This window comes from Rhincodon typus, chromosome 12 (assembly GCF_021869965.1).
Source record: "Rhincodon typus isolate 14 chromosome 12, sRhiTyp1.1, whole genome shotgun sequence".
Taxonomy (NCBI): domain Eukaryota; kingdom Metazoa; phylum Chordata; class Chondrichthyes; order Orectolobiformes; family Rhincodontidae; genus Rhincodon; species Rhincodon typus.
The window spans coordinates 64,006,308-64,023,650 of NC_063343.1; the positions used below are offsets into that span (position 1 = coordinate 64,006,308).

At 43.6% G+C, this 17,343-nt stretch overlaps 1 protein-coding gene across 2 annotated transcripts in view; it reads left to right on the top strand.

Annotated features, from left to right (window-relative positions):
• Positions 1-1,337: 1,337 nt before the first annotated feature.
• Positions 1,338-17,343, top strand: part of cdx1b (caudal type homeobox 1 b) — a 55,369-nt gene continuing 39,363 nt past the window's right edge. For both annotated transcript variants that reach the window (XM_048603881.1, XM_048603882.1), the window contains exon 1: positions 1,338-1,796. In XM_048603881.1, coding sequence (XP_048459838.1) covers positions 1,364-1,796 — 433 coding nt within the window. In that variant the 5' untranslated portion in view covers positions 1,338-1,363. The remainder of the gene's footprint in view (positions 1,797-17,343) is intronic.

A 17,343-nucleotide genomic window follows, 5' to 3' on the forward strand; every position in this document is an offset into this window, starting at 1 on the left:
AAGTGTTACCTTCAATACCAACAATCCTCTGAGAACTGTGCGTTTCTCCAATTTTAACCTCTGAAGATGAACCAAACTAATAATGCTGCAACTAAAATAATGGAGGTACAATAGACCAGAATTAAAGGATTGCATAGATGTTGAAGGATTGCGGAGCTTGAGGTGGTTATGGGGACAGGGAAGGATAAGAACAGGGAGGGATGTGAAAAGAAGGATGAAATTATGGCATTGATGGCGTGGGGCCAATGTAGATAATTGATGAGCTAATGAGCATGAGAATATTGACAGCAGAGATGCAGTTTAAGGAGAGTGAGTGTGAACAGGAGAACTTTGGATTGGTCAGTTCAGAAAGACTAAAAGCACTCACAGCCCAAAACTGGTCTGATTGAGACTGGCTAAACTGTGAAGAGGATCTAAAAAGTTCAGAAAGGATTATTGATAGGCTAAACGAGTGGGCAAAATATTGTCAGGTGGACTACGGAGGTGGGTAAATGTGAGGTTGCTCTTTTGGCAGGAAGAATAGAAAAGCAGAGTACTTAAACATTGCAAAATGTTGCAGTACAGAGGGACCTGGGTGGACTTTTACTAGGGGACGCATTTTCAAAATAAAGGGTCTGTAATTTGAAAAAGAGATGAGGAGTAATTTGTTCCTTTTGAGGCTCAGCAATTCTCTTTCCCCAGAATCGACAGAGGCCGTGTTCTTGTATATAAACAAAGCTGAGTAAGTGAGATTTCTAATTGTTTAGGAAGTGAAGAGTTTTAGGGGATAGACAGGAAAGTGGAATTAAGGCCACAACAGATCAGCCATGATCTGATTGTACGACGCAGCAGGCTTGAGGGGGCAGAGTGGCCTACATCTGCCCCTACTTTAATGCTCCGGATATTCAACCTGAACATGCAAGAAGTGGAACTTTGGAAAAAGAATAATCCTCTGGGGAAAGTGCTCAATAAACTTGTTAAACTGTTTGTAACCTTTCTCTATTTCTCTTAACCTGATGCTTTTTTTTGTCTCAATACTTCACCCAACACAAGTAATAAGGACATGGGGGGCTGAGGAGAATATCCCTCCTCCTTTAACCTTTGTAACTCTGATTGAAGTTCTCCGTCTCTAATCTCTGGGAGTGAAAAAAAAATTCTTTCAATGCAAATTAGTGAAGGGAGAGCCAGGCTGTGACGTCAGGGTGAGTTTTATGTAAGAGATGGTTAATGAGAAACCATGTGTGTGTTTGTGTGTGTGTGTGTGTGTGTTTGTGTGTGTGTGAGTGTGTGTCAGGGAGGAGTGTTACGAGCTGTGAGTGCAAGCCAAAACTGCCCTTTCCAGGCTCGTGGAGATTCAGCATGTCCCTGGCTGGACTCGTACAACATGTACGTCAGTTACCTCCTGGATAAGGAAAGCAGCATGTATCCTAATTCGGTGAGGCACCCCAGCTTAAACCTAAGCCCCCAGAACTTTGCACCCCCTCCTCCCCCTCCACAGTATTCCGACTTTGCCGGTTACCACCATCATGTCTCTGGGATCAGCACGGACCCTCACCACCCTCAACCTGCTGGCACCTGGAGCTCCCCTTACGTGCCGCCCCGGGATGAATGGCACGGCTACGGGACAGGTGCCCCCACCGTCACCACCTCGCCAGGGCAGCTGGCATTCGGCCCGTCCGACTTTACCCCTGTGCAGCCCCAGGGTGGTGCTGGCCTGCTGCCCTCCATGAGCGCCATAGTCCCCCAACTCTCTCCCAGCTCTCCGAGGCGGAATCCTTATGACTGGATGAGGCGCAATCTTCAGCCCAATCCGCAAGGTAAGACGGGCGAGGGGATCGCTCAGTGGGTTCGCTCCGATGTCTGCTATGGGGCTGCGCGTTTGAGTATATGAGGCAGAGCTTGAACCCAGGTGAAAGAAAAAGAATCTGATCTGATTTGCAGTCCTTTCAAATTGCCTCGGGATGGTTTCGCGACGTTGCAGGCACTACATAAATGCAGGCCGTTGTTGTTGTTGTGGCCCGGCTGTGTCGCACAGTCACAGTCGTTGGCAGGCAGATAACTCTCAGTGCTGAAGTTGGGGCAGTGCGGAGAGAGTTCAAAGCCACTGCCTCACAGTGAATTTCCAAAGGGGGACATCTTGTGCAGGGCAGAGCTAACAAGTTGGAGAATTAAAGCACGAGAATTAGAAAGGCCTGGGGTGTCGGAGCTGAGGCTGGTGGAAAGTGCAGTCGAAGCAGGGAGGGATGGTGTTTAATGGCGACTATCTTGTTTCCCCAAGGAATGGGAACCTTTGTCGATCACTGGGCTGAACAGAGTGTTGAAAGAGATCGAGATAGGGAAAAGGCCACTCAGAGTTTTAAAAATGAGTGACTGTCAGAAAGGAAGGGATTGATGAGGTGTGAGAGTTTGGATTGCAATTGATCGGGTCTTCCTCTTAGTTTCTCCTTTGAAGCTAGAAAATGCCTCTTCGTACACCTTCTGTCTCACCGTGTGGACTAGGATTTTTACCCTACATGCTCTTATTCAAACCCAGTCTGTCGCAGGCACCCCCCAAACCCTCAGCTCAAACGCTCTGTTCTCCCCGTTTGTTTCCAAGCAATTTAAACTGAAATTTGCAGTCAACTAATTGGTGACTCTTCTCACCTTCACTGCTAGCTTTTAAAATCCTTCACGACCAAACTTCACAAGACAAAACAAAACAAGAAAGTACGCCCCCCCACCCCGGCCAAAATGATTTAAATTATAATCTGTTGCACAGGTAATCAGATAAGGTCAGGAATTGACTGACCATGGCTTCTCGTGCCAGTTAAATATTAGAAAGTGATGGAGAGGTTGTATTGTCATTCCTTCAGGTGCAAAACCAGCTGGTGAGACAGTGACTGCAGCTTCTGAAACTAACGCAGAGAACGCTGCAAAAACTCAGCAGATCTGGCAGCCTCTATGGAATGAGAAACAAGGTTACTGTTTCAAGTCTGGTGTGACTTTTCTACAGAACTGCTGGTTAACTTTATGTCATAGTCATAGCCATAGTGTCACACATCATGGAAACAGACCCTTCGGCCCAACCAGTCCATGCCGACCTCATCCCAAACTAAACTAGTGCCACCTGCTTGAACTTGGCCCATATCCCTCCAAACATTTCCTATTCACTTGCTTATCCAAATGTCTTTTAAATGTTGTAACTTATCTGTGACCAAGCAAAATGGATGTGAAAAGTGGGAATTATAATGGAGTTGGGAATTAAAACAGTCTGTTGATTCGCCCTCGCCTGCACAACTCAGGAGTTAGGGAACAACAGGGAGTTTCAGTTGGAACAGAAATCTGAGGAAAAATGTTTGAAAATTCTAAATGCTCGGCAGCAAGCTCCAGTGAGTCTGAGGAAATTCAGGCTCGCTGACTGTGAATTTATTGCAATTTTTCTTCAACAAAATTGACGCTGCAACTGAGATTGAAGGGGAGAAAAGTGAAAAGTCTATGGTTGTTAACAAACATTTCACACCCCAATCCGTCCAATACCACAAAGCATTTTTCAGCCAATTGTACGTCCTTTGAAGTGGGGAGACTGTAACAATGTGGGAAGTGTGGCAGTTACTTTGTGCATAGCCAGAGCCCACAAGCAGCAAAGTGGTAATAACCGGATAGATAATCTGTTATTTTCAGGATGTTGATCGAGGCATTGACATTCGACAGGGTGTTGGGGACAAGTTCCTTGCTCTCAGAATCATAGAGTCATACAGTTGTATAGCGCAGAAACGGACCCTTTGGTCCAAACAGTCTGTGCCGAACATAATCCCAAACTAACCTAGCTTCCCCCTACCTGCTCCAGGCCCATATCCCTCCAAACCGTTCCTATTCATGTATTTATTCAAATGTCTTTTAAATATTGTAATTGTGTCCACATCCACCACTTCCTCAGGAAGTTGATTCCACACATGAATCACCCTCTGTGTAAAAAAATTGCCCCCATTTCTTTATTAATCTCTCTTCTCTCACCTTAAAAATGTCCCACCCCAGCCTTGAAATCCTCCATCGTAGGGAAAAGACACCTACCATTCACCCTATCTATACCCCTCATGATTTTATACATTCTGGTTGATGGGGCCTCACCTTACTGTGGATAAACATATGGATGATAATGGAATAGTTTAGGTTAGATGGTCTTCAGATTGGTTTCACAGGTCGGCGCAACATCGAGGGCCGAAGGGCCTGTACTGCGCTGTAATGTTCTATGTTCTATCAAAAGACGACACACTGCAATCATGGTGCAGTCATGGAGATGGCCCAGTGGCTCAGTGGTTAGCACCAGGAACCTGGGTTCGATTCCAACCTCAGGCGACTGTCTGTGTGGAGTTTGCACATTCTCCCCGTGTCTGTGTGGGTTTCCTCTGGGTGCTTCAGTTTCCTCCCACAGTCCAAAGATGTGCAGGTTAGGTGGATTGGCCATGCTAAATTGCCCATAGTTCCCAGGGATGTGTAGATTAGGTGGGTTATAGGGGGATGGGTCTGGGTGGGATGCTCTGAGGGTCGGTGTGGACTTGTTGGGCCGAAGGGCCTGTTTCCACACCGTAGAGATTCTATGATTCACTCCCTTAGTACTGCGCTGGAGAGTCAATCTTGATTTCTGTGCTCAAACCATGGTGTGGGCCTTGAACCAAGGGCAAAGAATGCTACCATTTCAGCCATGATGTTTGTCAATAGGATAGTATTTCCAGCACTGAAATAGGCCATTCAGCCCAACCGCTTCATGCCAGTGTTTAACCTCCATCCACCTCCCTTTAGTGCACCCGTTAACATAGCCTACTATCCTGTTTCCATTTATGTGTTCATCTGGATTCCCCTTAAATGCACCGATACTACTCACCTCAACTACTCCTGGTGTATCAAGTTCCACAATATCATCAATTCTTCCTCCTGAATCACGGTTAGATGTAGTTATGACTATCTGATATTTGTGTCCCTTAGGTCTGCTCTCCTCTCTCAGAGAACATATTATACTGTCATCCTCAGTTTGAACACTGCTCAAGTCATTCAACCTATTGCCCTGACTGTGTAGGGGAACAGGACGCAAACATGTAACTCATGTTAAAGAGCTAGCAGCAACCTGGGCTTAATGAACTGAATGGCCTTCCTCAACACTGCATGTTTCTACATCCTACGGAATCTAATGCCTTGCAAAACTTAAAAAAACAGTAAAAGATTTAGCAGGGAGGAAATTATGGATTGATAATCGAGTATGAAAATTGACATCGTTGTTTTCCATCTGGCCTTACTCCCCTCACTAGACTCATCTGGGCTTGCAATCCTCTGAGAAGGCAGCAGGGTAACTCAGTAGTTAGCACTGCTGCCTTATAGCGCCAGGGCTTGGGTTTGATTCCACCCTCGGGTGACTGTCGATGTGGAGTTTGCATGATCTCCCTGTGTCTGCGTGGGTTTCCTCCACGTGCTCCGGCTTCCTCCCATAGTCCAAAGATGTGTGGGTTAGGTGGATTGACCGTGCTAAATTGCTCATAGCATTCATGGATGTGCAGGTTAAGTGAATTGGCCATGGGAAATGTAAGGGATGGGTTAGGGTGGGATGCTATTTGGAAGGTCGGTATGGATTGGTGGGCTGAATGGCCTGATTCCACACTGTAGATATTCTATGATATGATCTATGATGATCTCCACATTTCTCCAATTCTAGCCCCTTGCGCATTCCTGATTTTAATTACTACCCCTTTGACCACCAAGCTTTTGCCTGCCTGGCCCCTTGGCTTTGACTGTCTCTCCTTAAACTTCGCCACCTCTCTTTCTACCCTTCATTATGTTCCTTCAACCCTTCCTCCTTGACAAAGCTTTTGGTCATCTGTCCTGTTATGTCCTGATGAGATAATGTTTTCTCCCTTGGGACATTTCACCGTGTTTAAAGTTTCTGTTATTCCAGTGCAGTTGTTTCTCAATAAAAGAAATCCACATTAAAATCACACAATTCAGGAACATGAAGAGCTCCAAGTTTCAGTTTGGGTCGCTGGTGATTGGACTAAAAAGCTTCTTTCATGGTCAATAGGTGGTTTAGTGAGTAAACTCTTTTTGCAGCAAGCAAAACGTTCACAACACAGCTATGTGGTTCGAGCAAGAAAAAATGTGTATTTCTTTGCATTCCCTCTTAACAGCGACTGTTGATATCACTTTGTCAAGGCCCCTTCTCAAACTCAAAGCCTCATACAAGGCCTGGGAAAAGTTCTTGACGTATCTCTAGAATTTACTGGCCCAAACACTTGCCTTTGAGTTTTGGAGCAGACTGTGTATCTGCGGTCATGTGAATCTCAAACATAACGTTCCCTGAGCCCCACTTTTCCAACAGTGAGCTCTGAGAGTCTCAATATCTTTAAACTATCGGCTTGTGTTTTACAATACACAGCTCAATTAACTGGACATCACACAGCAACTCCCATTGATTTAGCATTCTTAACATTGTAAAAGCAGCAAGGTGCTTCAGTGAGGAAATTGGCAAATAAACTTGACTCCAAGTCATGTGAGGAGCTCTTCGGATGAAACATGGAAAGCTTTATCAAAAGAGTAGGCTTTAAAACGTGCCTTAAGGAAGGAGAGGGAGGTAGAGAGAAGCTTAGGCCGGGAATTTTAGGGCCCAGGCAGCTGAAAGTTGAAACGACGTGCTACAGAAGGCAGGGATTTTCGATTGCTGTAGGGCTGGAGGAGATCACAGAGTTGGGGAGTACGTGAGGAGGCTATGGATAAATATTTTAAAATGGAGGCGTTGCTGGATATTGTAGATCTGTGAGCACAAATGGTGATGAGTGAACAAGATTTGGCACGTGTTAATTAGGGCCAGCAGATTTTCGGACAATTCGAATTTGTGGATGGTGGAGGGTGGGAAGCAGATCATGATTCCCTCACTGTGGTCGAGTCTGGAAATACTCATTGGAATATAGAAGAATGAGAGGTGAGCTTTTGACACATAGAAGATTCTTAAGGGACTTGACAGGTTGGATGTGGAAAGGTTGCTTTCCCTTGAGGGAGTTTAGGTACAGAGAACATTATCTCAGAATAAGGGGTTCGCTCACTTTTCCAACAGTGAGATGATGAGGAATTTATTCTCTCGGAGGGTAGTGAATCTGTGAAATTCTTTACTGTGCAGGACTGTCGAGTCCGGGTCGATTAATTATATTTAAGGCTGAGGTAGACAAATTTTTAATCAGTAAGGGAGTCAAAGGTTAGTAGGGAAAGGACAGGAAAGTGGAGTTGATTTCATTGAATGGCAGAGCAGACTTGATGGGTTGAATGGCCTATTTGCTCCTGTGTCTTATGGTCTTAGGCATGAGAACTGTTCATGATGAAAGAAATCTCAGTAGTGGTATAGGGAGCTGTGGTGAATAACTTATGTGATGCTGCCTGATTTTATATTAGCTTTATTGTCACACGTACACTCACGAGAACAGTGAAAAGTTTACAAGTAACAACTTACCGCGCCATCTTAGGTACAAAGGTACCTAGGTACAGATTCTAAGTACAAATTCTAAGGGAGAAAAAAGCTAGAAAAATAAAGAAATAAGAAGTCCAGCATTATAGATTGTAGGAATAAATTAGAAAAATAAAGAAATAAAAAGTCCAGAATAACAATCCTTCCAACCCAGTCCATGCTCGCACCAAACCTATAGCCTGTGCTGGGCCTTGACTCCAGACTGCTCTGGAATCACATCGAGGTTGCGAGACCGCTCTGGAATCACCTTGAGGCTGGAAGTCCACACTGAGGCCACACCAGGCCTGATGTTCAGAACTAATTGAGGTTTTCACAAGGTGTGTCATATATATTGTAGCAATAACTGTAAAAATAGGACCTGTGTTGTGTTTGATTTGAATGTCCCAAAGCTAAAAGCATCGGGAGAGGTTGAATGGTTGTGCTTGTCTGAATCGAGGCCTCATTGAGAGATTGAATGCAAACTCGGCAGAACTCAATACAGTGCTTCGGACCGAACCATGTTCCCTCTGAAAACATTGCGATTTAATTTTCTTGCTGAACCGATAATGATTGACCACATCACAATCAGGAGGATTGCTGGACTGAATTTTCAATCAGTTCCAGTGGTGGGAACAGAGTCTGGCATTCCAGAGTTTCCAGGCACTGGGTAGCTTGCTGGTTTCTGAGCACAGTCCTTCCTCTGACCCAAGCAATTAAAGGGATTGTTAAGGCCCCTCTTTGTACCGGCTAGAATTATCCAGTGAGCAGACAGTGGCTAAAATGTGACTGAATCAGGAGCAAGAGAAGAACATTTGGCCCCTCGAGTATGCTTCACCATTTAGAATGCTTATCTCTTATCTTGGTCTGAATGGGGAGCCCCTATTTTTAAACTGTGTTCCTGAGTTCTTGTCCCTCCCACAGGGGAAACATCCTCTCAGCGTTCATCCTGTCAAATCTACTCAATGTCTTTTGTATTTTAGTAAGATCACCTCTCATTCCGCTTAAAGTGGTTACAGACCAAGGTGTTCGATCTATCCACAAAGGAGTAAACCTTCACTTCAGCAATCAGTCAAGTGAACTTTCTCTGAAATGCTTTCACTGCAATTACGTCCTTTCCTAAAGAGACCGAAGCTGTACACTGTACTGTTGATGGGGTCTCACCAATCCCCCATAAAATGGTAGCAAAATTTCCATACTTTTGGATCATAGAATCCCCACAGTGTGGAAGCAGGCCATTTGGCCCATCAAATCACACCAACCCTCTGAAAAACATTCCATGCCAGACCCCTCCCCAACCCCATTCCTGTAACCCTGCATTCCCCGTGTCAACCCACAGATCCCTGGATACTATGGGCAATTTAGCATGGTCAATCCACCTAACCTGCACATTTTTGGTAGGAGGAAACCAGAGCACCTCCATGCGGACACAGGGAGAATGTGCAAACTCCACACACAGTCATCCGAGGGTGGAATTGAACCCAGGTCCCTGGTGATGAGGTAACAGTGTTAACCACTGAGCCACCATGCACTGAGTTCTATTCGCTCTGCAGCAAATAACATTCCATTTATTTTGCTAATCACTTGCTATACCTGCATAATACCTTTTTGTGTTTCATGTTCCAGGACACTCAGATTCCTCTGTACTGCAGAGTTCTGTAATCACCATGCGAGTTTTTGTACTCTATTCCGACATTATAGTCCATCTTTCAACTTATTGCTGACTCAACCTATCCATGTGCTTTGCAGATTGTTAGATCCTCTTCAGATCCTGGTCTCCCCTATCTTTGTTTAATTGTCAAAATAAGCAACTGCACATTCAGTCCCTTCATTCAAACCATTGATGTAGATTGTCCCCAGCACTGATCCCACTGCAGCACTCCATTAGTTACATCTTTCCAACCCAAAAACAACCCACAATGCCTACTTTCTGTTTCCAGTTAGCTAACCAACCCTCTACCCATGTTATTTCTTACATCATGAGCTCTTATTCTCTGCATTAAACTTTGGTGTGGCACCTTCTGGAAATCCAAGTACAGTGCATCACATCCATAGATTCCTCTTTTTCCATGTTGCTTGTCGCAAAGAACTCTAATAAATTAATCAAATATGATTTCCCTTTCACAGGGGTTAGGGATACAGTCTTCCCTCAGTGGAACAGGGAGAAGTCAGCAATCCTTTAAACTATTTGAGCATTGCCCACTTCCCTGTAGCCAATTTACAAACTTACCAGGGGCCTACAAGGTGTTTAGAGGTTGTGGAGGAGCCCGCTCTCTCCCTAACCAGCATGGGCTGAACTCAGCTCCTTCAGTTTGGGGCAGGTCCCTGATTGTCCCTTCAGCTTCTGGAGTCCACCTACCCTCCTTAACTGGATGTCAGTGTGCCATGTGGTCATTAAATAGCCTTTTAATGTGAGATCAGCACATCACGCTCCTGCTTCGATTCAGGATCCAGCAGTTATCCTGACAGCAAGGTTCGAAACCTAGGGCTACATTGCAGCCCATTATTCCTATATTTCAAGTTGTTCCTAATCACGCAGATCATGTCTCTTAATAAAGCAATTTAAACTGTTGTACAATCTGAATGAAATAAGAGGAATTTGACGGTTAAAATCAACTTACATTAATTGTCTTAGTGAGTCACAATGAATTGATTGCAGATGACTACCTTGCCACTGTGGTGCTGAACTTAAAGGACCATCCTCCCATCAGTATGATATTGACAAAGAGTTTCTCTGAAATGTCACTGTTTTACTAAGGATTTTTGAAGGGTTGGCATTCACTTTCTTTATTCATTCACGGGATGAGGGCGTTGCTGGCTAGGCAGCATTTATTGCCCATCCCTAATTGCCCTGAGGGCTGTTGAGAGCCAACTACATTGCTGTGGGTCTGGAGTCACATGTAGGCCAGACCAGGTAAGGATAGCAGTTTCTTTCCCTAAAAGGCATTAGTGAATCAGAAGGGTTTTTCCAACAATCACCAATGGATTCACAGTCAGCATTAGACTTTTAATTCCAGATACTTATTGAATTTAAATTCCACCATCTGCTGTGGTGGGATTTGAACCCTGGTGCCCAGAATGTTACCTGGATCTCTGAATTAACAGTCTGGCGATAATACCACTAGGCCATCGCCTTCCCAAAACAATCTGACCTAGAGTCTGATATTTATTCCCATCAGGCAGGACAAAAGATTTAATTACACTGTGCAATAAATCTGACTCAATCACTCCCAGATCTGAAGATCCAACTCCTCGTCTTCCCCCTCCTGTAGTCTACAGGTCTCTACAAACTAAGCCTGGGGTCCCTGCTCCTTGCTTCATGGCATATTGTCTTCAATACTTTGCAGTTAATGCAGGCCAGACAATCTAGAAGCTATATATTTAGCAACTTTGAACCCACTGCTCAGGTTTACAGAGACTTAAAACTGGCAGCATGCAATTGGATTCAATTTTTTTCAGCAACATAGTCGCTTATGGGTGAGGTGGTGTGGTGGTTTTCAGGTTAAACTACCACCAGTCATCTCCCTCTAATGAGAGAGCAGCCCCATGGTCCTCTGGGGTCTTGGCAACTTTACTTTTTACAATATGAAAGGCCGTAACATGTAGGGCAAGTAATATTCATATCACACAAATTGCAGGCTATGACCATCTCCAATAGGAGACAATCTAACCACTATACCTTGACATTCAATGGTGTTACCATCACTGAATTCCCCACTATCAACATCCTGGAGGTTTCCATGGACCATAAACTCAATTGGACTCACCACATAAACACAGTAGTTACAGGAGCAGGTCAGAGGTTAGGAATACTGCGGTAAATAACTCACCATCCTGACTTAGAAATATATCACCATCCCTTCACTGCCGCTGGGTCAACATCCTGGAATTCCCTCCCTCAGGGCATTGTGGGTCTACCTACAGAACATGGACTGCAACAGTTCAAGGAGGTAGCTCATCACCACCTTTTAAAAGGTAACTAAGGATGGACAATAAATGCTGGCCCAGCCCACTAACACCTACATACTATGAATGAATTAAAAGCTCTGGACTGATTTTAATGTCTGAGTTCTTCGCCAGCTGCTTCCTGACTTTCTCACTGAAGAGCCTTGAAGTTGCTGAATTGTGACCATTCAGACATTGATGATTCAGAAGCTGTTGCCAGGTCATCTTGGCTGAAGAATAGTGAATTATTGGGACAGACAGGCGAAAGCAGCATCACTCTGTGGTTATGTGGTGCCTTAAAACTTGCAAAATGTCCAAAGGCAAATATTTCACAGAGAACTGGAAAAGGAGATGCCAATATATCTGTGGAATCTCCTGAGGGATAGATCACCTCACCTCCTGACTCCACAAAGCCTGTTCAAAACTACAAGGCACAACTCAGGAGTGTGATGGAATACACTTCATTTGCCTGGATGGGTGCAGCTCCAACAACACTCAAGAGGTTTGACACCAAACAAGACAAAGCAGGCCACTTGATTGGCACTACATCCACAAACATCCACTCCCTCCACCGACGCTCAGTTATAGCATTGTGTACTACGTGCAAGATGCACTGCAGAAATTCACCAAAGATCCTCAGACAGCACCTTCCAAACCCACAAACACTTCCATCTAGAAGATCAAGGGCAGCAGATACAGGGGAGCACCACCACCTCCAAGTTCTCCTCCAAGTCACTCACCATCCTGGCTTGAAAATATATTGTTGTTCCTTCACCGTTGCCGGGTCAAGATCATGGAATTCCCTCCCTTGTATATCCGGCTACAGCACAAGGACTGCAGCAGTTCAGCAAGACAGCTCACCACCACCTTCTCAAGGGTGATTAGGGACGGGCAATAAATGCTGGTCCAGCCAGCAAAGCCCATATCTCATAGGTGAATTCGTATAAAAAAAAATCGAATGGTCACTTGTAATAGGGAATTCAGGGAAAGCTTCCTTATACCATTAATACATCTTTTCCTAATAGCATACACAGAACAGGTCAGCAGTTAAGTTTAAATATTTTTTGTATTTTCCTTAAATGTGTTTTGATGAAGCAACAGAGCTATACAGTTTTGATAGATATTTTATCATTTTAGTTTCAACATGTGTGTTTTAAAAGACAGCTGCTCCAGGAAGGAACTGCAGGTTCAGTGACTGTCTTGCAAATTCCTATCTAAAGACCATGGAATGTTGCATCTGGATAATGTCAGGGAAATGTCAAACAGGGAGAGACTTCACAAGAGGAGATAATGAGGGGGCGACTATCTCTTTACTCAGCAAAAAGCCACCCCTTGAAAACATGTATGTCTTATCCACCATGAATATACAAAAGAGGTGTTAAAATGACTGCAACACTAGTCTCTGCGTGTGTTATTGGTCAGATGTTCTATTGTGTGAACTACAATGTTGTGAAAATCACTATTTTCAGAAACAGTCATTTCAAAAGTCCTTGCACAGCAGGTAACATAAAAGAAAAGACCATCTCTCACTCTGAATGCTGGAATTTAGATATTGTTCAAAGTGACCCGAACACCAGAATTCCTGTCAACTTGCAAACCCAAGAATTTCAAAATTGACTGTTTAACTGACAATGCCGAGTGTATTAGTGCCACCATATCACCTTCTCTACTCTTCATGAACAATTCAGAGACTGATCCATATATCTTTTTTAGCATTTATCTATTTGGGCTCACTTCCATTTGTTTTGGACTCACTTCCAGCATCCCTCTAAGTGTTTTTTCCTTCTGCGCAGATGTCCAAGGTCTGGTCTGGCTTTGGAACTGGAGGTCAATGCTGCAATCCTCATTAGGATGATGATTACCAGGCGTAGAACATCAGAGCTGGAGGCAATGTTGGTCACCTCCTATTCCTAGCTCCTAGTATCTGTATTGCATGAGTGTTTCTTCTTCTGTTTATTATTAGTAAACTCACTCTCTTTGTAAAAGCCTGATCAATTGGCACCTTTAAAAAAAAGTTCATTTGGATCAGGGAGAAATGTATCCACAAGGGAAGGGTCCTTTTAATACATTGACCTTGTTGAGACCAACCAAGGCAGTGTGTGAACAAAGAAGTGGAGCAAGTTCATTCTTCCTCACCCGAGGGCTTAGCAATTTGGAGAATCCTTTCTGGAACCATAACAAATTGGGAAACATCGCCCAGGGCCTGGTTATATCAAAGGGCAAGAAGCAAGAAAATCTGTGTAAGAGCTCACTTTCTGCTGAGAGGAGGCTAGGTAGTGAGCCTCCCCTTGTTATCTCCTCCTGTTACGTTTCTCCCTCTCTGAAGTTTCCTGACACCTGATGTGGGTCTCACACAGGACTTTGCCAGCCAGCAACTGAACTTACACCTGCCGACTTTATTTGTCTATAGAAATCCTCTGCTTAAAAAAAAACACATCTTGAAATTAAAAGTTAAAGTGTACATTGGGGTTATGAACTGTTTGTCATAACATGGCCTGGTTGGGCTGAATGGACTATTTCTATCTTGTACATTCTGTAATGCGCCCAGGCATTCACTTCACTTTGTGCAAACTGTGTGAACGATCGCAGAGGTAGAGAGCTAAATCACCAGTGCACATTGGATGCAATAAAATCATGATGATATCATTGTCAATTAAATAATCATAGAGTATTGTGTATGCTAGAAATTTGAAATAAAAACAGAGAAAAGGGTATAGATAAGGTCAACGGCTACTGTCTTTTTTCCTAGGATGGAGGATTGCAAGACTAGGAGGCATATTTTTAAGGTGAGAGGAGAAAGATTTCAAAAGGACATGAGGGGCAATTGTTTTACACAGAGAGTAGTTCATTGTGTGGAATGAACTTCCAGAGGAAATGGTGGATTTGAGTACAGTTATAACATTTAAAAGAAATTTAGATAATACATGAATAAGAAATGGCTGGAGGGATATGAGCCAAGTGCAGGCAGGTGGGACTGGATTAGTTTGGGGTTATGGTCAGTATGGACTGTGGGATCAAAGGTTCTGTTTCCATGCTGTATGACTTTATGATTCCATCGTTCTTTAAAGAGCTGTAAATATCAACAAGATTGGCAACATTTGTATTCACAGAAACAAAGTTGACATCTCAAATCAAATATGCGTCTTCTTCAGAAGAGAATAATCACAGAGGCAGTTCAGCACACTGTACTTGTGCTGGCTCTTTGAAAGCACTATCCAATTAGAATGGCTCTTCCTGCTCTCTCCAATTGCCCTGCAAATGATCTCCTTTTCAGATAGGGTTAAGATTAGGCTTAGGGTTTGTGTGATGTTGAACTTGTACAAGACACTTGTTAGACCTCGACTGGAGTATTGTGTACAGTTCAAGACACTGCGTTATAAAATGCATTGGAGAGAGAGTGCAAAAGTGATTTACAAACATGGTTTCAGAAATGAGAAACTTCAGTTACAAGGGTAGATTGAAGATGCTGGGACTGTTCCTGGAGAAAAAGGCTGAGAGGAGATTTGATTGAGATTTTCAAAATCATATGCAGGCTGGATAAATTAGATGGGGGCGAGCCTGTCCGCAGTCACAAAAGGAACAAGAATAAAAGGGCATAATTTTAAAGTGATGTGAAAGAGCAGTAAGGGTGAAGTTAGAAAAACATTTTCGCTCAGCGAGTCATTTGAGTCTAGAAGTGTGGTGGAGGGAGTTTCAATTGAGGAATTCAAGAGAGCATTGGATGATTATTTGGATAGAAATGGCATGCAAGGGAACAGGGATAAATCAGGAGATTGATACTAGGAAATAATGCTCATTTGTTGAGCCAGTACAGGTATTAAGGGGCTGAATGTCCTTCTTCTGTGTTGTGATAAATCTGTGATTCAGTAACGTATGGTATTGTGATTCTATTGTCAAAGCAATATGCTAACGGGTTCATGTTGATAGGGGGGTGAAGGGAGATAGTGATAGAGATGGAGCTCCCTGCAGTATTTGAACAGAATTCCTTTGTTATCTTCTACAACAATAAAGTCAATGTACTTGAAATGTGGAGGTGGAGATGTAAACTGGGGTAATGTTAAACAATAGGAGAGGCTGTTCTTCTGCTATTGTGTCAGTTTGGGTTTCAGATTCAATGGAGCCTCTTTGCATGCAGTCCTGTCCTTTGATCAGCCTCTGCAGCTTTCTGTTTCTCTCAGTGTTTGTAAAATGCTGTTTGTACATTTCTGTCCCCTCCCCGCAAATGCACATCAAAGGAGTTTTCTTGTTCGAAAAATAGAGGCACAATAAGTACCACCTACTCTCGTTTTCTTAAAATTGTCTTCTATTTGGCAATGGAAGGTCAGGGGTCAAAGTTGATCTCCTCAGTCCTGTCATACCTTCCAGTGATGCAGCTCCACACTGTGTTGTCGCTGTCATGCCTTCCATGTGCGTTTCCATGTGAGTGTGCATGCATACTTTGTGATTGTGTAAGAAGGTCTATCTGTGTGTGTGACCGTGAATGCACTTGTGTCTGTGTATATTTTCTGAATGTTTGAGTGACTCTCTGGTTTTATGAGAGTACAAGTTTATATTTGTGAGCATGTGTGAGTGGGCACACATCCTACAGTTATTCCAATACACACCAGTTAATCCTTACGTTAAATATTCTCTCTTTGAATAACCACATTTGGCTAAATGCACTTAAGGCTTCCTTAAAAACAAGGTAGACCTGGGGATGAAACAGCATCCAGTGCCTGTTCATAATGAGACTCAAGCATTACGAACTCTGAACCTCAAACAGGATGGAGACTAATAGTTTTAATTTGTTGGATCTATATTGTATTTAATGTTGGTACAGATTTTATTTGCCCTGATTTTATTGCCTCATTGCTCTGTTGAACTTTCATCTCTTGTGTAAGATATACGACTCTATACTACACACCGTCCCTTCTCACTGCATCCTCCATCAAGTCTTATTTACCTCCTTTTCTAACTTGCTCATTAGCAGGCACCCCCTAATGCCTCCATCAGCCCTCTCCCATCATCCCCATCACTATTATCCCTCTGGAGTTTAAACCCATTTGTAGTAGTTTTTTGTAGTAGTTTTGTCCTGAAATGTCTTCCCAACCTCTTATCCTCTTCATGACCAAGACTGCTGACTTCAAAACCAGAAATTGCTGGAAAAACTCAGCCGTCTTCAACCTTTATAATATCATCCAACTCCACGCCTGCCTCATCTCATCTGCTGCTGAAACCCTCATCAATATCTTTTGTTACCTGTCGTCTGAACTTTTCCAATGTTCTCCTGATGAGTCCCATCTTCTACCATCACCCCCTACCCCAACACACGTGTGCTTGTCCAAACCTCTGCTGTCTCATTCCTAATGGCTACCAAGTCCCACTTGATCAACCCCATCCCCTCCCATTTTCCGCAGCCTTCCATCTCACTGATCTACTACGGCTCGTATAGCAAGGTCTCAATATTGAAATTCTCAGCCTGGTGTACAAGTCCCTCCTTGAGCTTTACCCTTTTCTATCGCTGTTATGTCCTTCAGTGCTGCAAACCTGCAAGATCCCTGCATTCCCAGATTTCCATCCCTTCACCATTGGCGGCCAGGCCTTCAGCTGCCTAGACCCTCAGTAATGGAAATCCTTCCCTAGACCTCTCCTAATTTCCCTTAGGGAAGAAATACTGTTTCATTATGCCGTCTCAGTATATTTATCACTTTAGTGCACACAGACTCTTATCTGCCTAGTTTTTACTTATTGCAACAATCCAACGTACTTTAATAAATTATACCGGAACTGTTTGAAGTGGACCAAAATGGGGGTCTAGCAAATCCCTCATTTGGATCAAACTGCTTACAGAAGATGCAGTACCATTTGGTCAAAGCAAAATGAGCCCAACCTTGAGAATGAAAATAAAACTTCCTGTGAAAATGCAGGTTTGAGTTTGATTGATTGATTGATTGATTTATTGTCACGTGTACCAAAGTACAGTG